The sequence below is a fragment of the Phaethon aethereus genome (genome assembly GCF_964289735.1).
Source record: "Phaethon aethereus genome assembly, chromosome: Z".
In the NCBI taxonomy this organism is placed as follows: Eukaryota; Metazoa; Chordata; class Aves; order Phaethontiformes; family Phaethontidae; genus Phaethon; species Phaethon aethereus.
Window position 1 is genome coordinate 39,375,727 of NC_138577.1, and position 22,901 is coordinate 39,398,627.

The 22,901-nt window shown below is 41.7% G+C and overlaps 1 protein-coding gene across 1 annotated transcript; it reads left to right on the top strand.

Moving 5' to 3' along the window:
* Window positions 1–686: 686 nt before the first annotated feature.
* ACER2 (alkaline ceramidase 2) lies at window positions 687–18,663 on the top strand (the record flags this gene model as incomplete). The annotated part of the gene is made up of 6 exons (XM_082013001.1): window positions 687–794; window positions 7,144–7,258; window positions 8,161–8,302; window positions 10,936–11,073; window positions 17,664–17,801; window positions 18,477–18,663. The coding sequence occupies 6 exons, from the start codon at window positions 687–689 to the stop codon at window positions 18,661–18,663; spliced, it is 828 nt and encodes a 275-aa protein (XP_081869127.1).
* Window positions 18,664–22,901: the final 4,238 nt, after the last annotated feature.

The following is a 22,901-nucleotide window of genomic DNA, read 5'->3' on the forward strand; positions in this document are numbered from 1 at the left end:
TGATTCTGTGAAAGTACCACCAGTTGACATAGGAAACACTAGCACTATGTGCAGCGTTTGTACCCGTTTTGGGGGGAAGAGCCGGTGTCCGTGCAGCCTGAGCGGCTCCCACCTGACTGTGCCTCCCGTGAGGGCGGCGGTACGGGACGCGCACTCCCCCACCATGGGCCAAGAGCGTGGGTCATCAGAAAGCGCCTCTTCTCGAGGGAGAAAGCCCCCGGTACTGAGCAAACTAAAAATACAGCCTGCATTGGCCACAGAATGTGACACGCACACCCGGCTGCCGCCCTCGCCCATACCTCTGTTTACCGCCCAGCGCAGAGGCGGTGATGGCGGCGCTCCCCCTCCCCTATAGCCTGCCACAGGGGAGAATCCGAGAAGCTGCCACTTGTTTCCATCAAACCGTTTGAGCAAATATTTTTAAGACGTACGAGGGGAGAGAGGCGGGCGGGACACCTGTGCGCGGAAGCTGGCTCCTCAAAGACACCGGGGGAACGGGGAAGAAGCGCTTCCAGGCGTCCCTCCGGGCAGACAGCCTAGTAAACCCACTCGCTGCCATTTGCCGCGGGCGCGGGAAGGCCGCCGCGCCCCCTCACGCCGGCCCGAGGCGCAGCGGGGGGCGGGCGGATGGGCGGGGCCGCCGCCCCTCGGCGCAGCCGGGCCGGAGCCGCGGCCGGGCGGGCGCCATGGGCCCGCTGCTGTGGTGGGATCAGTTGCGGGCCGGCAGCTCGGAGGTGGACTGGTGCGAGGACAACTACACCATCGTTCCCGCCATCGCCGAGTTCTACAACACGGTGCGGGGGCGCGGAGAAGAGGGGCGAGCTTGGCGGGGACACTCGGCGGCGGGGCAGCCCGGCAGGCCGCTCTCTGTGCCGGGGAGCGGCGCCAGCCCTGCTCGGCGGCTGCCCCCGTTGCGGAGCGGCGGGTGGGCGAGCTTGCGGTGGCGGGCAGGCGGGCGGGTGGTCCCGCTGGAGCCCCGGGGTTTCCTGCTGCCTACCAAGTCCATCTCATATAGGGTCTTCGTGGGAGTGTAGAATGCCATTCTGTAGCTCCCTGCTTCTTCCTTCTCCACTCTCTGGTAAGCCTAAGATTAAAGAAAAACGAGCGGTTTGGTGGTGGAGGTATAAAACCGGGAGGTTTAGAGGGGGCTCCTGACAAGCTGTTCAGTAACTAGCGTTACTTGTCTGGGTCGAGCCTTGCAGCGGCAAAGTGCTGAAGTTTCGGTCCGGGTACCCGTTTGCACAGGTGTCAGTCACTTGACAACGTGCAAGGCAGTGATGGATTAAGAAAAAAAATACCTTGCTGTTTGGAGGCAAAACTGGGTTTTGTCCAGGTAGATTTGGCTCCAAGAAGGCAAAGCATTCAAGTACAATTTGCCTTGAGGTTGCAGGATGAAGTCAGCGATATGCTTTTGCGAGGAGAGATGTATGTTTGAGAAAGTAGCTGAAGAGAGGGAAGAGGACTAATGCCATTATTGCTTCCTTCTAGTAAGGTATGGTTCACCACTTAGTCCTCTCACACCATACCAATACCTCTCAGCTGCTGGAGAGAGCTTCTGAAAACATAGCGCCAGCAGCGGAACCAGACTGCCCTGTACCGCGCATCTCAGAAAGGGGGCAATGCTCTTTACATCCTGCTGATGTAAAGAATTGCAGTGACAAATAGATCCACCAGAGTGAGATAATGTGTTGGTCTTTCTGGTAGTTTGCCTTTCCATGAAAAACACATGTCCATGAGCAAACCCTGCAAACGCCCTGTATTTTCTGTTCAATAACGGGTGGTGTGTGCATGAGTGAGGAGCTGGGGCTTCTGCTTTGCCTCTTTTGTACTGTAAAGTGGTCTCTTTTTTTTTTCTTTCTTTCCAAATTCCTTCCTTGTCTGAACTGTCTTTCCCTTTCAAGCTGGGTTTCTTTGACTGCTAACATCCAGTAGAAGAAAGAAGCAGCTGTCTGGCTTCTCTCACTGGAGTGTGTATTAAGAGAGATGCTGCACGTATAGAGCAAGTAGTTCCATGGCACAGGGTTTACACTGCTAACCTGTTGTTTTTTCTTGTAGTTTGCTGCCAAAGTCTCCTGGGTGGTGGCTCGTCTGTGCCGTTGGAGAACTTTGAGGGTGTGTGGGGGAAACTGTCTGCTTTCTTTGTGTCTGATGTCACTGTGCAAGAACCAAAAACAAAGGGAGGAAAAGGTCAGGATAAACAAGTTCCTTGAAGACAGCAAGTGTGTTTTGGAGCCAGCTATGCAGGGGGATGGGTATCCTTCTGACTGTACAGAGATGACTAGCAGTAGTATAGAAGCTTGCAAATGCTAGGAGTTGCAAATGCTAGTCCGTATGAGTAACTGAGGTTCCAGACAGGTTAACAGAGAGAGAGAATAAAATTTTGTCCTGCAGCCCACAAATTTTCAGCTGTGTACAAATCAGCGAGCTGTACACCGAAAGGGGAGGAAAAAAGAGGCCACGTTGAGGGTAGTCATATTTAGGCTTTGTTCAGTATTAACAAGTCATTGTAAGGACATCATGAAGACAGTGGCTTGAAGTGGATTGATGAGATTGTGTAACCGTGTCCCCAAAAAGCCAGATGTTCACAGGACAGTTGGGAAATATTGGCCTCTTCTCTAACAGGCACCTTAAGTGGAGTCTAAATTTTATTCCTTCTAAGATGGTTCAGTTCTGACTCTTAACTGAACCCCTCTTGAAGTTTCAGGAAGGACTCTTCAGCAGACCTGAATCTGTCATCTGGGTCTTTAAACTGTAGATTAAAACCTTGATAATCTGCAGTTTAAACTGTCATGGCTAAGGTCATAGTTGTAGTTGAGGTCTCATGCAATATTCATGTAAGCACAAAACTGGAACAGCTTTTCTGAAACATATTTGTAAAAAATCATTTATTTATTCTGCTGGGACTCAATCTTCATCTGTTATGCCTGATTTAACTTGATTAGTTAAAAAGCAAGCCAAAACATTCAACAGGATTAAATCAGTAGGAGCATATCTGTTCAAAGGTTTTGTGCGAGTTGATCAGAGTGATTTTTTAAAGCATACATGAGCTAGGCTGATGTGACTTTGTGTTCAGGTCTCTCACTCTTTCAGTAAAGAGGACTTGAAACACTTTGTAACTCAAATTGAAAGAACAGTTACAGGAAAACTAGCTTTTTCTTTGGTTTTGAGTCTTTTTTTCCCCCCTGAATTGAATAAAGTGATGTGTCTTGATGCAGTGTAACCATATGCCAGAACATAAACAAGTGCCTCCACATGATCAAAAGAACTTACCTTCTGCAGAGGTATTTACAAAAAAAGCTGATGTTTGTGTTTTAAACACCTGAAAACAGTAACTTTTTTCTTCTGTTGCTAGTGAAGTCAGTACTTTGCAGTTCAGTATGTTGCATTCATTTGTGCATGTAATACATACACAAATAATAATTTCTTGCCAAATTTCCCTTTAAAGAGGGAATTGCCAGTGTTTATATTCTTCTTTTGTTCCCTAGTGGCATGGAGATAAGTTTTAAAAGTCATCAAATTGTCCTGAGTGTGAGAGGATGCTCATGTTCTCTCTATATCATCTTTTTCACTATGGAAGTTTTTTAGTGTGAATGGCAATATCACAGAATATGGAAGATACAAACCCTCTGAACTCACCAAGAGCTACTTAGTCCATTTTTGCTTTCACCTCACAAAGGCAGTGCAGCAAGTGTTGCTCTGGTGGTTGAATGCTACAGCTACTGTCTGGGAGACATAACTGACAATACTTGAGCTTTGGTAGGACTGCAGGAAGCATCCCATGTCAGGACTGTGGCCAGGTGTGAGTGAAGTTACATGATCATGATCTGAGGAAGCCTCTGGCATTCCCTCTGTGGCCCATATCCTATATTCCTTTCATACAGTTAAGTAGTTGGAAATTAAAACTAAAAGTTCAGAATTGTGTGAAGCTAGAGGATGGACTGTTATTGGTGGGCTGCTAACCTTTTTTCCAGAACTGCACCTTTTGATCATTGCCTTTTGCAGATCCTGAAGGAAATTCTCTGTATTCCTGTTACTAATTTTTGCACTAATCTTAACGATCATCATTTGGACTGTACATTATCAAACCATGCAGGCAATTTGTGTATTAGGTAAAAAATTGCACATACAACATACTTTTTGAAACCAGAGACAAATGGATACGTGCCTCACTGGCTTGCAAACAGTGGTGTTAATGATCAGGTATATCTAAGGGTGTGGTCCTCATAGGGAGACAGGTTGATATCAGGGAGTGAAAACCAGCAGTTGAGTTCTAGTGTTGATCTAGTTGAACTGAACTTGAAACTAAGAGAACTTAAGCAACATGTTTCAGAAGATGTTCCAGAGTCCTGATTTGAATATAACTTGTAGAAAATATTGTTTGTGGAATATGAGAAACAGAACTAAGCTATTGCATGAAAGAGATACATGATTATCATATTTTTTATAAACTTAATAGAAAAGAATTTCAGTACTCAGGTTATTTCAACTTTTACCATGCTAAGAAATCCTTCTGGTGGCCGTTGCAAAGAGCACAAGTCATGGCCAAGCTCCAGGTTGCAAGGGTTTTCTTGCATTTGCAGACAGAACCTTAGCATGAACGGGAGTTCAGTGCCAGAAGAGCACTACTGTAGGGCAGAACCGCTCCTTTGTTGTCTAAGCACTAGTATAAACCTGCATTGCTACAGGTATGGTAGGTAGGTGTGGCTCCTTTGTCATCTTGTTCCTAGGCAGAATAAGGACTTTCTAGCCAAATTTTTATAGGCTGAAATTACCTGGTCTGATTTTTTTTGTTGGACAGTTCTAGCTGTAAAGATGGAAAGGTTTTCTTCCACACCACACTTTTATAACCATCTATTTTTTCCCCTTGACACTTCTTTGGCCTAACTGTGGCTAAAAGCCTAAAATGTGTAGAGCACCCCTAGGTCCCCAGAGGACTTGTTCATATTCTGTCATCCCTGCTACCAGTCACTGTGTATGCTTCCTACCTGTTTGGTGGTGAGGGGAGCCCTCCTGCTCTGTGCTTGTATCATCGCACACTGGGATCCTGGTCCATGGCCGTATTCCCAGTGCTGTTAACTGCCTCTGCTCTGTGGAACTAGTGGGGTTTTTTAGTGAATGGAAGGTGCTCCGGTGAGCCTGTTTGGTTGAATGTGTAAGTTGTTTTATGTGGATAAAGCAAATTGATCTGCATCTTAAAATCTGCTAAAACAGGGTATTACTCTTTGGTCTTTACCTTGCCTCCCCAGGGTTGTGCAGTATCCTGCACTCTGACATTGCCAGGTGCCCCTGTTGTCGACCTTCCACCATCTTAATTTGTGAATGACAAAGGCAAAATTTGCCACCTTGGTGAGGTGGAGTATTTCCATAAGAAGAGTTCTGTTATTCCTACTGAAGAGGTGCTTGGCCTATGGCACTGTTCATCAGTTGGTGCCCCAACAGGTTTTTCACATCTGGTTTATGAGGCTGGCTTCCTACGTGGCAAAACACACCATAGGAGCTGCTAATTGCTGGAAAGATTCAACCCTTGCATCGGTTCAGAAAGGGCAGTCCAGCAGGAGGTGGCTGGCTGGCACCTTTCCCTGGTGTGACTGGTCGGTGTTGTGGCCTGACTGCAAGAGGCCCTCTGCATTATCAAGTCTTTGCTTGGACTGCGTGCTGTTACCAGGGTGCTGTTGGCAGGGATTTGTATGGTATTTGCAGCTACACACTGTGTGGGTGACAGCTCTTTCGAAGTATGTTAATGAAACCTAAAAGCCAAGACTTTGGAAGGAAACTCAGCTTGTCTGTGAGGATATACCTTTAGCATGAGGGAAAGTGTCAAGCATAAAGTAGATAGTGCTGAGAAACTGCTTCTGTAATTATTGTCATCTTGAATACCGGTCTAGGAGTATGTTTTGATGAGCCTTTCAAAGGTTAAATGAGTTGTGTCCATTCTAATAATTGTAAGCTCAGTTCTGGGACCGTGTTGAGTGGTGGACAACAGTAGCTGAATGAATAAATGTGTTCTCCATATGTCGTACTTGAATCCTTTCTCCACTAGATTTTCATTAATGTCAGTAAAAGCTTGTAAGCCTCGGCAAAGAGGGGATCTGTCCCAAAGGAGTGTTCTTGTACCAGAGTCGTTTTCTATGTCCTCTTTAAGGCAGTGTTGCGGGGAATGATTTTCTCTTGTGCTTGGGCTAGGCAGGGGAACATGAGGAAATTGACACTGCGGAACTCATTCTGTCCCCCGTCCTGTTGTGAAGCAGCAGTAGAGTCTTTCCATAACTGCTCAGTTACAGTGCCACAGCTGGCCCTCAGCACTGGCAGCTCCTTCCAGGGAGAACCTAGTGATCACTACAGTCACAGCTCCTGCTAATTGCAGGTGAAGTATTTTCAGCCTTTTAACTAGAGAACCATGCTTTGGATTCTTAGTAACCAAGAGAAAATATGTCTTTGTTCAACTCTTGTATATTACATTAAAAGAAAGCTAGCCACGGTCTGAATTGTCAGCCTTTTCACCTTCCTATAACTAGTTTTCAATCATATTCAGTTGTTTCTGAATGGAGAGAATGGAGAACCAAGAGAAAAGACAAAGTGTAAAAGGATTTCCAGCTTCAGGCTCTCTTTACCCTGCACAAAAAGTGTTCTAACTCTTTTAGCTTAGCTTTGTATTTCAGACCTTCCAGACAATATCTATTGCTCGGTGACTTGACTTCCATAAAGCTTGACTGGCGGCCGTACTTCTAGTGCTTTTTCCATGCTAGGCTTGACAGCCATTGAGAGGACAGGTCAGTTGCCAGGACGTCCTGTTCCTCAGCTGCTTGCTGTTGTAGGCTTCCTGAATTGCAACAGCCCTGAGTATTTGTAGACTCTCAATAAAATTCTTCTGGGAATAGACTTGAAAAGTAATTTTAAGATGTGACTAGCCACATTTTATGTTGCTTAAAGTTTTTATGCTGTGTTACTAGTTTCATGATGTTAAAACAAATTGACACTTTGCAAAAACAGCTCAGCTTTGGCAGAAACTGAGGGCCATAATTTGTTGAGCTGGGGCTTCACTGGATGACACAGTGTTTTTATAGATGTCCTAGGCAAATTATGAATATTTAAGGCTCGTTTATTTTCTGTCTTTGTGATACTTGGTTTTTTTTCTTCCCCTAGATAAGCAACATCTTGTTTTTTGTTTTACCACCCATATGTATGTGCTTGTTCCGTCAATATGCAACCTGCTTCAACAGTGGAATATATTTAATATGGACTCTGCTAGTTGTGGTTGGTAAGTTGGTTGGTCTCTTTTTGCCTGCTCATGCACGGACTAAGAGAGGAAATCAGTTTTTCCTGCTTGCACTTGATTGTTTTGCAAAACAAAGCAATCCTGACGCCTACAGAGGAGTTTGCCTGTAGTTGCTTGAAGCTGAGGCAGCCATAGTTTCTGACAGGAAAACGCCTTTTGCAATTTGAGGCTGGTGGGAACTTTGGCCTTAGTTCTGTTCCCTTCCTATCCTTCCTTTGCATAACTTCTTTTGTTTACATCTGGGCTTACTCTACAGCAGTGCTCACCCTCCTTCCTCTGTTGCTGTTGCATAAATGAGAGCTGAAAGTGCCCAGCACAACTGAAGAGGATAACAGGTTTTGCATTGTAGTGAGAAGGCCCAAAGGCTTAGCTATTTTGTAGATGTGAGATTCTTAAGCTTTTTCATTCCTGGAGGCACTGGGAACTTTTAAAAGGATGATCAGAGCCCAGTGGGCAGTGTGACACTTTCCAGCTATAAACCTATATGGAATAGTTGTCAGGTGCTGCTTTTTATCTTTGTCTTACCTATTCTTGTGCTGTTGAGAAAATTCAGGAGCACCATTTGTCTTTTATTTCTTTATTGGTTTTGCATTTAACTTTACCACCTGATGTTTTTTCACATACATATACTTTTCGAGAAGGAGCTGGCATCTTTAGCTGCTGCTTTTGTAATGTATTTGCTTCATAATTAATGAGGTGCTAATGATATGGATTGCCTTCTTAGGAAAGTTGGCATTTGTTTTCCAGTTTTCTTTTTTTTTTTTTTAACCTTTTCTCGACCAAATAGTATCCACCATTTGCTATGAAGTTCTGAACATGAGCAGTGTGTTTTGATCTATACAGTACTGCAACTATTCATACTGCCTTTTGATTGATTCTTCCAGGAATTGGATCTGTTTACTTTCATGCCACCCTCAGTTTCCTAGGCCAGATGCTGGATGAGCTGGCTATACTGTGGGTCCTGATGTGTGCTCTTGCCATGTGGTTCCCTAGGAGATACCTGCCCAGAGTTTTTCGGAATGACAGGTAATCATACAATCATACGTGTACACTTTCGTGTTTCTTGAAACTTCCTATGCTAACACCTAAACCTGCCTATAATGACACTGAGTTATCATCCAACCTTACCACTGCCACTGCTATCTTTTCTCACTCCATTCTCATCCTGTTGCTTGTATCTCAGCCCATTTTTTTCAGAATTCCTGAGTCTGTAGTTGATGATGGTGGGCTTTATGCCCTGTAACTTCAGATCTTGGGACAAGGTGACTTGCCTCTGCAAATGTCTGTTCTTATTGATTCTAGGGAGACCTTTACATGAGTAGTTTATATAAGTTCTGGCTAAAGTAAAGAGAAACCCTCTTTTCCCTCTTCCTTTTGTATATCCTACAGTGTACATACAAGTGAACCTATGGAAGTCTGCTGAATTTTCCGCTGAGTATTTAAGGCAGTGGTTAATGATGGTGTTTAAGTATTCAAAGGCTAAGTGTTTCTTTAGAAGCCTATTGTTTTTTCAAAAGGATTTTTTTTCTTTTTCTTGCCAGATTAAAAAAAGTGTGTTGTAACCAGTTTAAAGAACTTGGTTGTGGTTTGTCCCCCCTAAAAAAGTTGTGCTATAGTCTTTGTACATATTGCTCTTTTATGCAGTAAAGAAGTTGAGGTAATGGAGATGTTTGAATTGCAGGACCAATGTTCTTCTCTCTGAAAATTTCTAAGGCTGCTCCCTCTTGCCTTCTTATACTGTTACTGTTTTTTTTTTTGTTCTTGTGTTTTTTTACTTGACATGTGCCTGATTAGAAGTTGCTGTGGGAGAGGAGGGGAGAGAAGGTTGATGCCTAGATTGACTGTTCCTCAAAACAGCTTGCACTGAATTACTGTGTGCAGTCTATGCAGTCTAATGGCTTTGTCATGTTGGTGTGAATTTAGTACTTCTGCATATTGCAACACAGTGCTATTGCAGAACACCATCAACTTAACATGCAAACAGGTTTTACTGAGGTGTTTTGGTTGATGACATGACTTTTAGGCATTAGTTCAAGTGAAGAAAAGTTCAGAGTCTTGAAGAATTTCTGTGACTGCATGTAAATTATTCCCCAGAAGCCTAAGGGGAATGTTACATGTCATCTATCACTTTCTTCTGAAAGTGTAGACCTAGTGTACTAGGTATGTTCATAGTATGCTCCAAGAAGTTAAACTGTACCCTTTTTAAAAGTAATAGTAACACTTTTTGGTTGGAGTCCTGTTTCTATTGAACTAGGTGTTAAAACTACAAATAATAATCTCCCAGGTTATAACTGATTCATAAAAATACTGAGATGAAGTGAAGGATGTCCCCTATCCTAAATTTCTCAGAATACTGCTTCCTGAGAATCTATTAAGGCAGTTACATGTTAAGGTCCTGATTCCTTTCTGAAGTGTACAGAAGAAAAACATACTGGGCAACAAACCCTCACCCAGAACAGGTTTGGTTTATATTTTTGTTTTTTTGCTTTGCCTAGCTAATCCTCTAATATTATATCTATCCTGTGCTCACTGCTGTGGTCTTCACTTTCTTTATCCTCATCACACTCCAGATTTCCAATGCTGCAAATGTTATTTACTATGACCAATTTGTTGTGTCTAATTTAGTCATTAAGGCATTCACATCAGATCAGAACTTCCTACTTAAGTAACTTGTTGCCTTCTAGGAGAAGGAAAAACTTCAAAGCAAAAGGCAGATGGAATGAGCTAGGTGAAGGTGAAGACACCTGGGGCCAGAGAATGGTGCTGCACAAGTATACTGGGACCCTATTTCAGACATAGAATTAAGGACAGAGAAGGCATCCTTGGACAGCAACTAGTTTTATAAAGTTATGGACCAGTAGTTGAAGAGCAGCGTGGTGATCCTTTTGTCTGCCATAGTCCTGCCACAGACTGGAAATGGGCTGTTTAAAGTCCAAACTTGAAGTTTAAACAACAGCTAATGTATACTTAACTTAAAAGTTGCCAGGCTGTCTATATGGGGCCCAGTTGTGATTTCATTTATAAATTTATAAATTCTTATATATTTCATATATAAGAATATACCAAACTGTATTCTTTAAAAAGTGTGGGAATCCCTCACCTACTGTTGAATTTGGTTAAAAGAAGTGATCTTACCTTGTAGTTTTCAGTATCTTTAAGGTTTAAAAGAGATAAAGGAAAATAAAACAGACTGTAACATGATTCTAGAAGTTGGGGCATTAATGGTAACAAAATAGCCTAAAAATCCATGTTAAGAGCATGAAGAATGATAACACAACACTGCTTTGAGGAAGTACAGTACTGTGTGCAGAGATGGACTTATTCCTGATCTATTGTGGGAGGAGGAAGTTTGGAGCGTGGCCTTTGAATTTTGAAATCAGTGATTAGTGTGTGTGTGCACGTTTATGTATACATACACATGGCTGCTTCAGAAGACCACAGTCCGGCAAAGATTTGTGGATATGATTAATTCTGCATGCACATGCAAATCCGTGCAAGATCCACAGCCATTTTATGCACACTGTCATTGCATCTCCTTCAGCACACCTAGAGAAACCTAAATTTTGTTGCATGTTAAAATAATTTTAAGATTTCTGGGTTTAGTAATTAAGAGTTTTGAGTTAAAAGCAGTTTGTCTTCCCCCCAAAAACCCTATTCAGGAGCCGATTTAAAGCTGCTGTGGGTGTCCTGTCTGGAGTTACTACCTGTCTCGCCTTCATCAAGCCTGCCATCAATAACATCTCACTAATGACTCTGGGTGTTCCCTGTACAGCTTTGCTCATTGCTGAGTTGAAGAGGTGAGTACATTTCTCCTGAATGCCTTCTGAGATCCTTAGATCACAGTGTGATGATACACTAGATCTGGCTTCAGTGCTTGTGATAGTAGATCAGAAATGCTTCCCTCACATGCAAGTGCAGAGCTGGTAGAAACTTGCTCTGCCAGTTCAGACATTTTTGGCAAGGATTTTTTTTTTCCTAGGCCATTTTACTAGGTCGGATATTATCTGTCTTCTTGCGACATACCTCATACTGCAACCTGATCTAACTCAAATTAGTTTGTTTATTGTGGAATCAGGGCAAGGGTTTCACTCTACTGACAGCGTTTCTGCTGTGTAGTCTGCATAAGGGTGAGGTGATTGCATGATCACAGTCCGGGTACTAGAGGGAATGCGGAGCAAGGCCCAAGCATGCATGGAAGATGTTCCAGCTCTCAAAATTGTGCTGAGTCTTATACATGGATAATATGATGGAGTAAGACTGACAAAGATAAGGTTAATCACTAGGTTGTAGAGGATAGCTATCAGTCAGGGCCTTAGAAACTATAAAACCAGAATGCAAATAGAAAAGAACCTGAGACTGATCTTAACATTTTAAAGAGTCCTACCATGATAGCGATACCAGCAGCTGTCCAGAGACTTTTTTTTTTTGTGTCTTCACCCACTGCAAAAAGGACCAGACAAGTACCAGCATATGAACTTGTCCTTTCCCCCTCTTCTCCAGCGTCTCAGAAGGATTTTACAACTTATCTTGGCTCTTACATATTGCATATGTAAATGTCCATCAGATGAAACAAGAGGAGGACCAAATATCTGCATTCTGGCTGCTCCTCTTAGAACAGAGATTCTCCTGTTTGCTACCTTACCCTATTCTGCCGCTGCTTCTCCATACAGTGTAGGCCTCTGCTAACAGTGTTTTGTAAAGGTTTTCATGAGTCTTTCCTCATTAGATGTCCTGCTGAACAGCATCTGTTTCTATGGTCAAAGAAACTCAGGAAACTGCACAAATTAGTTGTAGACAAGAAGGTCAGTAGTTGAAGAATATTGGTGAAGGTGTCTCATTTTGAAGAAAGCACCAAGGAACTACTGACAGGGAAAATGGAGATCTGGTTGTGGCACTGAATAATTTATGTTAACTCTCTACAAATCAGTTTTCCGGGCATGAACTCCTGAGAAACTTAAAAGGATGATGTCCTGGTGTCAGCTAGGATAGAGTTAATTTTCATCCTAATAGCTGGTACAGTGCTGTGTTTTGGATTTGGGATGAATACAATCCTCGTCTTGGCTGTGGAGAAACTGATCCAGCAACTCAAAGAGGATAGATCTTACTCCCCACCTGTACGGACCAGTATCTCAGCTATTAGGAGTAAATATTCCTTTGCTCGAGAGAGGATATAGAGGATACATATGGACCACCCTGTGGTTTTACCTGTGTGACCATGGAGAGAACGTGAGGAAGCGAGATGGAAAAATCTACCTTGACCCTAGAGGCATGGGTTTCAGTATCCCAGCCGAAACCAGGGCAGGCGAATAATGAGTGTCTTAAAAGTTTGAATACTATGCTGTCAAATCTAGGAATTGGTATGCCTATGGATATTTGCTTTTTAAAACTCCTTCTGAAAGGTCAAATCTTACTAAAACGTTTGGAGTTTCCCTGTCTGGTTTTTGAGAAGAAATTAAGGAAACAGATAAACTTTCTTTTGAATTGGTGATTAAAAAGGGACCTAAAGTGACATATGGCTCTTTAATTGTGCATTGAGATGATGTAATACCTATGATATTTTTTGATTGATTCCAAAGTGTAAAAGGCAAATAATTAAAGGTTTTATTTTAAGCTATGCTGATCCTTAGGAGATTTAAATAAGGTATATTCTTGTAAACCCAGAGGAGAGGAGTCATCTCGTCCCTTTTTGCAAGAGAAAAAATAGTCTAAGCATTATTTAAAATGTCTGCAAGTTTCCCATTCTCTACTACCACAGTCAGTAAGGGGCTACATATCTGAGTCCTGGCAGTCCACAGTGGAATTTTATCTGTGAAACAACTATTTGGGGAAGGAAGGAGGGAGAAAAGCCTCCAGAGTAGTTTCTTCTGTTCTGTGATGAAGTTCATGATGTGTTAGACCAAAACTCCCTGTTGATATTCCTGTTCTAGGCTGGTGTCAGTCTTGTACAGAATTCTGGTGAATCAGAACCACTGTGTTTTTAAATGAGAATTTTCTGCCTCTTGTTTGTGCTTGATGAAGAAATAATATTGTCACAAAAGAGCATTACGTTCTCAAACGCGTAACTGGTAAGGTAGAGTGTATGCTAGGAAGTACTGTGGGTGGGAGATGATCAAAAGAGCAAAAGGTAGTTAAGTGCATACTTGTCCTTGAAAGACAAAAAAACCCCTGTAAAACTTAAAACTTTATTCACATTTCTGTCCAAACAAATCCCTTCATGTGTTTAAAAAAAAAAAAAAGCTCTCCTAGGGAATGGTATCAGGGAGAAAGCGGATATGGATCCTTTAGTTTGCTGGTCCAAGCCAAATAACCATTGAGATTATAATGTCATCAAATTAGTATGATTTAGTGAGTCATTGTCAGGCATGTAACTATCTCCATGTGCAGATAGATGCTAGAATATTGTTGCTCAGCTGACATCTGAGCCTTGGGCAGTGAAGTTTTACTCTAGCTTCAGGTCTGTCTGTTCACATTTGATTCTCCTACTAGAAATCTGGCTGTGGGGGAGCCCTGCTCCATTGTCACAGCTTGTTCACAGTTCCCTTATTCCCTTGACTAAAAGGTTAAGCCCGTTAAAAGTTTAAAATATTCCTTAGGGTATAAAGGGAGATACCTGTGTCAAAATGAATCAAGCAGTTAATCGACATCCAGCAACTTGCTCCGGCTTGAAGAAAAGCTGGTATGTTTTGTTGGGGATGCTATGACATTGGAAGATAAAACTGCTGGAAGTGTGTACCAACCCAGTCCCTCGGGAAATGGCTGGGGCACATCACTCTTTGCAGAAACTCCAGTATTTAAATAACTGCTGCTTGTGTTAAACCAAGAATACTGAGCATTGTATAGGCAAAAAGTGCAAGTGGAAATGCAAGTTTTGTGGGGTCCAATTTCTTTCAGACTAGAGTAGGGTAGGAGCATGTCACAGATCTGCGCACAGCAGCATGAACAGCTCTTTTAGACCCTCATCTGACAGGTTCAGTGGTAATTTGAATGATCGGTGCCCATGTCTATTGGGAAATAAAAGAAATGGGTTGGGTCCATGTCTCTTGCCAGTGTCTGGGTGGTATTTGCATTACATTTTCTCATTGTGGTAAAAGCAGTGAAGGGTAGGAAGCTTTGCAGGCCCCTGTCTCCTCAGCAGCATGTCCTCAGCCCATCTGAAGCACAGTCACTGCAGGAACTGAAGTCTTTATGATGGGTAATCACAGAAAACCCAGGCGTATTGCACAGATCAGCGGGCTGTGCTCTCCTCATTGTGCTTGACTCTTTTTGCCTTAGAGCAGTCTTTTGCAGCACAACCTGCAGCATCTACTCTTAAGTTTATAAAAAAAAATTGCAGTACCTGATGGTGGTACTGAGAAAATCTGTCATTACAATCTGTACCATTTCTATGGCTGATTTTGCTTTGGGAAAGTTTCTTCAAGTAAGCTGTTTTCCTGTGCAGCCTTGAACTCTTTGAACCATGCAGGTTAATTGTCCACTCCGCTTGGTATTCAAACTAGACAGATATTGACAGGCATGGTCACTGACTGAAGAAGCTGGATGTCTGAGGCCAAGCCTCTTATCTTAAATGGGATACAGTTACACGTGTTTGTTTATGTCCTTCAGGCAAGTCCAGGAAAGCCTCCATGTTCTCAATACACATACCCTTTCCTCTGTCAGAATGCACAAGTATCCATTGCAGCAGTATAGTTTTACCTGTCAAATGTACAAATAGATCCATGCGTGTAGCTGGTTAGGTACATGGTTTAGTGTCTTGCTCTTATGAACAGTTGTGTGTCTCACTGAAGACTGTAAATCTGCATTAGCATTAATGGGAGAGAATTAAGCCTGGTATGCTTTATACAACAGTGGTTTTTTTACCAGTAATGATTTTCCTCTTCTTTTATGAAGGTGTCCATGCTGTCTGGCCATTTGATAGAAACATGAATCCTCCAAAATGAGGAGGATTTACCAGTATACCTTTACTGATAAAACAGTGCCATGTCTTGGATGTGTTTCTTACTGGTCTCTCATAAAAGAGTGTAAGGAAGAATTCATGTATCTGTGTTTTCTGCAACTTGATAGGCAATTAAAATCTCCTTACCCTTTCTTTTCTTTGTGCTCTTTGTAGCCTTTTTAGATGTAAAGATGCTATTAGAGAGAAACAAGCCTTTTTTACAGTATGCAGCACAGACAATCTTGAAGCCATCTTGGGCAAGACCTGTCCTCCCCTGACTGTGTGTTGGTGGTTTGCCAAATGGATTGGAGGATTAAAGCGTAAGAAAAAAGCCATTTTGGTTTATATGCTATGTGGAGTATTAATTTTTGTGGCAAGTCATGTAGGTGTTTTTGTTATGAAAACAATAATTGTAATATCTTTCTTGTGGAGGAGATTACAGTTTAGCCAGTATTTGATGCACATTCTTGAATAATAAAGATAGGTGTGATGATTTTGAATGCAACATTATTTATAGATGGCTTAAAGAAGAAATGCCAGATCCTAAAACCAACTTGTGGAAAGGAGAAAATCCTCTGTCCACAAGATTAGGCAGTTGGTAGCTTTTCTGTCATTAATCCAGTAGTTATAAAGGTGCCTTCTGCTCAGCCTTAGGAGTTTCTTAATCCCAAATGCCCATTAAAATGTCAACTGAAATAGCATCCGTAACAGCAGAGCTGCATTTACTGGCACCAAGAGGCCTAACCCCAAGACAGCAAGTGTAGGTAGACAGCAAATTATTGACTTTAATAGCATTTTTGGGACCTGAAGGTTATATTGATGCCTCCTTTTTCCTGACTTTACTCTTTGGAGCAAAGCTGCACAGTTGTTAGGATAGTTCTAAGATGTGGAAAAAAACCAAACCATTGATTCAAAAAAGTCAAAGAAATTTAAGCTCAATAACATCAAAGTGTTATTAAGCAGATATCTTTATTGCAGCGCTGGACGCATGGGGGATATCTCTGCCAAACATGTGTGCGCAGAAACAAAAGTTCATCCTTTATACACCTTAAAGACATGAATATTCACACATTTTCCAAGAAATCACCGCCTCCTTGCTTATCTACTACATTTACATAATGCTGGCGTTGCAAAACTGTACTACGCATGTGCAGGGGTCTCAGGTGGTCGTTTGGGGAGTTAGCCCCCTACTCCTTTTTCCCGTTTATGATCACAGGTCTCTTGAGGATAATTTCTTCTCCTTGGATGTTTGCCCCTTCTGTTGTCCAGCCAAGTGGTTCCTTCTCGTCATCCTTGTTTGAGCACTCCTGCAAGTCTGTCTCTATGCTCAAGGTTAAGATATCTTCTCTGTTCTCTTCAATCTCTCAATTCTTGCTCTTAACTCTTTGTTTTAATTTTCATGATGCCTGCTTTCCTTGTGATTAACTGTTCACACATAGTCACAATGTTAGCATTGAGGCAAATACAGCCTAAGGACTGTGAGAGTAGGCTGTTAAATATAATCACACAGTTATTAGGCTAAAGAATTCTATACGGGAGTTAAACTAATCACCTAATCGATAACCTTCCATATATTAAGAAATTTGCAAAACTTACAGTTGATTAGTGACACATGCTAAAACGTTACAATTTTTGTAGATCCTTGTTTCACCATCATATAGGGAAATAAAATTGTGAGCTTTTGAGTACCTGCAACATTTGCTATGCAAGTATCCTGGCATCTGCTGTTGTATTCAGTGATGGTCAACTGCAGTCTACTCTGCATGTGACCACAGCAAATGTTTTGTGCTCTCTTTCTCTCTGGTGTACTTTTATATGAACAAGTCAGGTTTCTTGTGGAGGGAGAGAAATGCAGCTTAGTCAACAATGATGAATTCTGTCTGAGATGTGGATGCCGGTGCCATCTACTAAAACATGCTTCTTTGGGCCCTCTGGGTAGAGCCTCCTACCTTAGAAGTTCTCTGGAACGGTTACATTGTACAATACTAACTTGTAGGAGTGGAAAAAAATCAACTAACCAATTAAAAAAAAAGTTCCTTTTTTTACCAGTCTTTATATAGTGACAAATACAAACAAATCTGAGCACTTGCTGCATGGCTGCTTTTCACCAGACAGTGTAACTAATCATTAGTTGTCCTGAATACCCCTCTCTAGATATGGGAATGCTTTGACGTTTGCCCATCGTTTTCAAATTGTTATTTAAGACAATACCCAAAACAGAGCTGCTGATTAAAAGGATTCTTTTGTCACCTCATCACTGCCTTGCATCAGAGCCATATTTACTGTAAGTAAAGTTCCTCTGTTAAGGACATTTATGGTGGAGCCATTTTAAAGATTTGTGTCTGGCACTATGAATCCTACCCTAAAATACATACAGCCAAAAAGCATCAAGCTGCCATTACAAAGCAAATTTTGTTTTGTTTTATAACAACTTTTTTGTATTTTTCTCCTCAGGTGTGATAACCTGCGTGTGTACAAACTGGGTCTCTTTTCAGGTCTTTGGTGGATGCTAGCACTTTTCTGCTGGATCAGTGACAAAGCGTTTTGTGAGATCTGGTCCTCATTTAACTTCCCGTATTTGCACTGTGTATGGTAAGTGTTGTGTATGAAGTCCAGCATTTGATTCAAGTGTGATATGTCCTCACCACGTTACCCTTCTGTGCTACCTGGTGGCTGTCTCTGGTTAGTGCTAGGTAGAATTACTGGTAAGATTATAAGCCCAAAGCAAGTCTTATGCTGTCCAAGGAGGCAGATTTAGGAGTCTCTTTGGCCTGATCAGATTCTTCGGACACTAAGTTCAGTAACAGTAACTGAATTCCTTGCCCTACTGGTTGCTAAAAATCCCATAGCACTGCTCAACTGAAGCAGTGGCTGTGAAAGCTTAAACTTCCACTGTCAACAACTGAGGGTGAAGTGGGGGAACAGTGATGGACTTTGATGCCTTTTCTCTTTTAACACCCAACAAATTGTGCTCTCTCATTCAAGGTCCATATCTCCGCATTTCTACACAAATCTGTCACATGCAGAGAGGCCAAAAAGCTGCAGATGGTTTAAACCAAGCATAAACTACGTTTTGGTAGTTCTTCTTATTCTATGTATTCTTTGCCTGCATGCAATGGGCAGGCAGCAACCCTAGTGGGGCCTCAGATGCAGAAGGTGAAGGACAGACTAATTTTAAAACATGGCGGTATATTTGATGGCTTTACTGAAATCATATTACTGATTTTTTTCTTTTTGGGGCGGGGGGGCGTTCATGTCTATTTTCAGGCACATTTTGATTTGCCTTGCAGCATACCTGGGCTGTGTCTGCTTTGCTTACTTCGATGCTGCCTCTGAGATCCCTGAGCAGGGCCCTGTCATAAAGTTCTGGCCCAGTGAAAGATGGGCGTTCATTGGGGTTCCCTACGTCACCCTCCTCTGCGCACACAAGAAATCACCTGTGAAGATGACATGAAGTTGGCCATGGAATGGGGATGAAGTTTCAATTTACATTCCAGCACAGACAGTATTTAAATAATGGTAAATGAATAGGGTTTATTTTATCTTCTTCCTAAGACATGCAGCACTTCAAGTGTCATAGAAAGAGGAGGCAAGTGTGTTCTTTCCTCTCTCTGGAGAGGAGAGAGGAAGCAGAAGGGCAGAGGCTCTTGAACACTAAAGTAACCACTAGCTTCTGTGGTTGGCTGTGCTTTGCACTGTGTTTTCAACGTAGCGTTTCTCTTGATAAAACCTCTTTCCAAATACGAGGGCCAAGGAATGAGTTTTCTGCAGTAGGTCACCTCTGGTTCTTGATTGACTTCTTTTGTAACTTCTGGCCTAAGGCCTTCTTTGCGAAAGAAGCCAGTCCAAGATGCCTACATGCCATCCTGTGTCCTTCTCTGCTCTGATTTTGATGTGGTTGGACATGGCCACAAGAGTGTGCTCAAAGCATGTGCTCCTCCCAGCCTAGCATGTAACACAGGGAGTCCAGCTGTGCATCACATTGGATCACAGAGTATGTGGTTGGTTCCCCAAGTACAACAGGAGACCACTGCAAAGTGTTTGCAGCTGGGTAACTGGATCAGTGCAGTTTAGGCAGTGTAAATGCGGGAATAGCTGACAGAAGATTCAGTCCCTAAAACTAAATAGGAATTCATGGGTTTTGAATTTTCCTGTATTTCCACTGACCTGTGGACACTTGTATGCTGCTTATTTCCCTCTTACAGAACTGTCACAGAAATCCCTCTCTACCTCTGCAGACACATTTGGTCTTGAATTTGGCACTGAAGCTCACACAGAAGTGTGAACATTAACTACTTCAGTAAAAGCTGAGGCCAGCACAGATTGACAGTGTGATTAAACTATAAAAACTTGTAGATGCCTAGCTGTACGTCTAATTTGAGAGTTAACTTTTCACCAGTGCATTGCAAAGTGTTAGGAACAATAGTCTCTGTGCTCTGCTAGTTATACTTTGGAAAAAAGTAGATAACCACTTAAATACCAAGCTGAAGACTTAGATTTCAGTGAGCAATGAAATGTGACATTGAGTCTTGCATTCTTACAAAAGAACAGTAGATGCATATTTCCTGTTTGTTTTCAGCCTGTTTTGTAAAGATAAGAGATGTCTAGATCCATTCAGTTTTAAGGTTATACTTTGGGGTTGAGGCTCAGGGATGGCTGTGGTTCTTGCACGCAATTTATGCTAGGTCTGTTTAAAAAGATGAAAAGTGCAGGCATGTTTTTCAAATATTATGAATTGTACCTGCTAATAGCTGCAGTCCTGGAGAAAATAGGGTCTGCTTACATTCCACCTAATATCAGAACTGTAAGTGGGTTAAGGCTTTGGATGTACACTTGTATTAATAAGTGATACTTCCTTTTTGAATATTAGACCAGGAAATACCACTTCCTCTGTGCTTTGCTAAGAAGTCTCATGTTGTACTTTTTTTTGTCAATGTGAAAATGTACTCTATACAGTATCATCTTTTGGAAGATGGCTTTTAACAAGAACTTTGGGGTGAATTAACTTTCAAGCATTTTAAAACCTTTCAGATAACTTTTGTATTCAAGTTTATGCTTAGAAAACGAGCTACGGTGTATGCTGTTACACTTAAAGTGAAGTTGTTAGTGGGAGATATGACTGTCTTCTTGAGAACTTCTGAGCGGGTAAGTAGCTTACTGTCAGATTGATTGACAGATCATAAAAGCAGCAAAATCTGTCCAGTGGAACAATGCAGATTTATACCACTTGCTAGTAGATGGTCTGAGAGGAACATGTTTTTTGGACACAGTCATATAATTTTTGTATGAAACTTGTTTGTAAAAATTCATACAGTAATGTTTGTTAGTCTTTGAAACACAGCTGTTTTTTCCTTCTTCTTCTCCCTAAATATGAAATGCTCAGTTTCAAACACTTCTCAGGTATTAAAAGTTGTCTGATTAGATCCTTATACATATAGAGTTTCTGTCTGGATCCCAGCTAAGGTTGCTGGTGCCTGACATAGCCCTACTTTGAGTAAGATTTTTCGTTACTGTTTGCTAAATTATTATGTTATGGTAAATAAGTTATTTTCAGTATTGGTTGGGAAATTAGTTATTATATTATTATGCAGACATAATGTACTATTCAAAATGACTGGAGCCTTCCTACTTAATAGTTTGTTTGAAAGCAATCTCTGATTCAAAGGGCTCTAATAACTTGCTGTCAACTGCTGTCTTTTGCTCTGCAGAGTCTGACTGCTCACAAAGAAGTAATTTCATAATTCAAAAAAATCTCAGTAGTGCATTCAGCTATTGCAGAGGTGAATGAATGCAGGTACAGGCCAGGAATCATCTCCTGTATTTTTATTAACTAACCTTTAGCTTTCGTACTCTTCATAGGAGATTCTGTGAACAAAGGTCACTATCTGATATTCAAAGCTCCACTGTAGAACTAGATGGGAGTATTCCACTGTAACAGCAACCCACCACTTTTAGATGTAGCTACTGCACTTTATGTGAAATTAATATTAACTTATATGTTCTGACAAAAGCTACATTTATTTCAAAAAAGAAAAAAACATGCAGTTTTTACCAAATTCACAGCTTCACAGATTGCATTTTGGACTGAGGCATTAGTCCAAAATTACATTAGTACCCAAAGAAGTATGTGATTGGCATACAGAGGGGTTTGTGCACTGCCCTGATCGTACAGATGAATAGATGTGCGCACAAGTAGCTATTACATTGCAGTATAAAGTGATGTATATGCACCCTCAGGTTTTAAAGCCTCAGAATACTTTCTTCCCTTGCTGGCAGGAAGGGAGTGGGTTCCTAGTCCTTAGGTTCAATTAGTATTTTAATTTAATTAGTGGGATACAACAGTGTGTTGAGCATAATGTAGATCCTGTATCTTGGTGTGTAATATGGACCATTCCTTGAATGTTAAACTTTAGGTTATTTAAGAAAGGATGTTTAGCTCTCAGTGATGGCAATTGAAGCCCAATTCACAGTCACTAAAAACTCAATAAATAGTATGTAAGAAGTGGTGATGGTGGGTTTTTTTTCATCTCCATTGAAGTCTGTGTGCTGAATGTTTGTGGAAAGCATGTAATACTTTGCAACATTAAATTGCATTCAGAGTAAATATTGTTTGCCTTTTTTTACATCGTGTTTGTGGAGAAGAATGCAGCTTCCAGTATAATGCCTTGAAGTATAGTAAGGATAGTGTCCCTCACACAGGTAACAGCAGTTCTGACTCTTAGAGGTGAAGGGAGACTGCATTAGATAGAAGACCAATAATTAATGAGATAGATAGAGATTACTTTGCTAAGCAAACTGATTTTTTGCAACTAGATCAAATACTTGGAAAACTGTAAGCCCATGAATCAACAGGGACAAGTAGCAAGAAGTGGCTAAAAATGAGTGGCCTGTATTTCCACAAACCCAGAGATCTGGGTCAGAGTGAGTACATCTGGGAGAACAAAGTGTGAATCTTCAGTATTCATTACCCAAGACTGTGCTCCTAACTTAGGGAGGGAGGTAATGGCTGTATAGTAGCCTTGCACCTGCCCCTCCTTTCCTACTTCGCTTTTACCACAGTTCCTCTCACTCCATATAAAACACCTTCTTTGAGATATTTGTGGATCCCCATAAGCCAATGTGAACGGGCTTAAAATAACTTGTGTGAAAGCATAGTTATAATTCAAGAATGTTATTCACTCAGAGTTCATGTCTCTAGTTGGCAAGATTTCAAAAACGGCTGATAGATTGTCTCATGTATGGTCCTCTCACTCAGCCTGCTCTATCTGGAGTTTATTGACATGGTTTCCTGTGGAAACAAGAGGAACATCATCATACCACTGCATTTCTCTGATAACTTCAGAGCTCCTGGGTTATTTTGACTAAATCTGAGAGAGAAAATAGCCTTAGAGAGTTTCCTACAAGCTGTGCAAGACAGATGGTCAGATAGAGAAGACAGGCCTCTGAGACAATCTGTCTCAAGAATGATGTTAAAATAACAGAGAACTTAACTTACCCAGGAAGAAAACCGAAGCAGTGCTCAAGTTCTGGATGGGCTTTCATTGCAGCTCATACCAGCTGCAGCATCAGGAGCCAGTTACACATGGAAAGAGTTTCACAGGCTTCTGTTTCAGAGATGGAGGAATTACTTCTCTGCAAATCTGCCTTTTTCTCCAAACTCAAGAGGCAGAAACTTCCCCGAGAGGGGCAGTT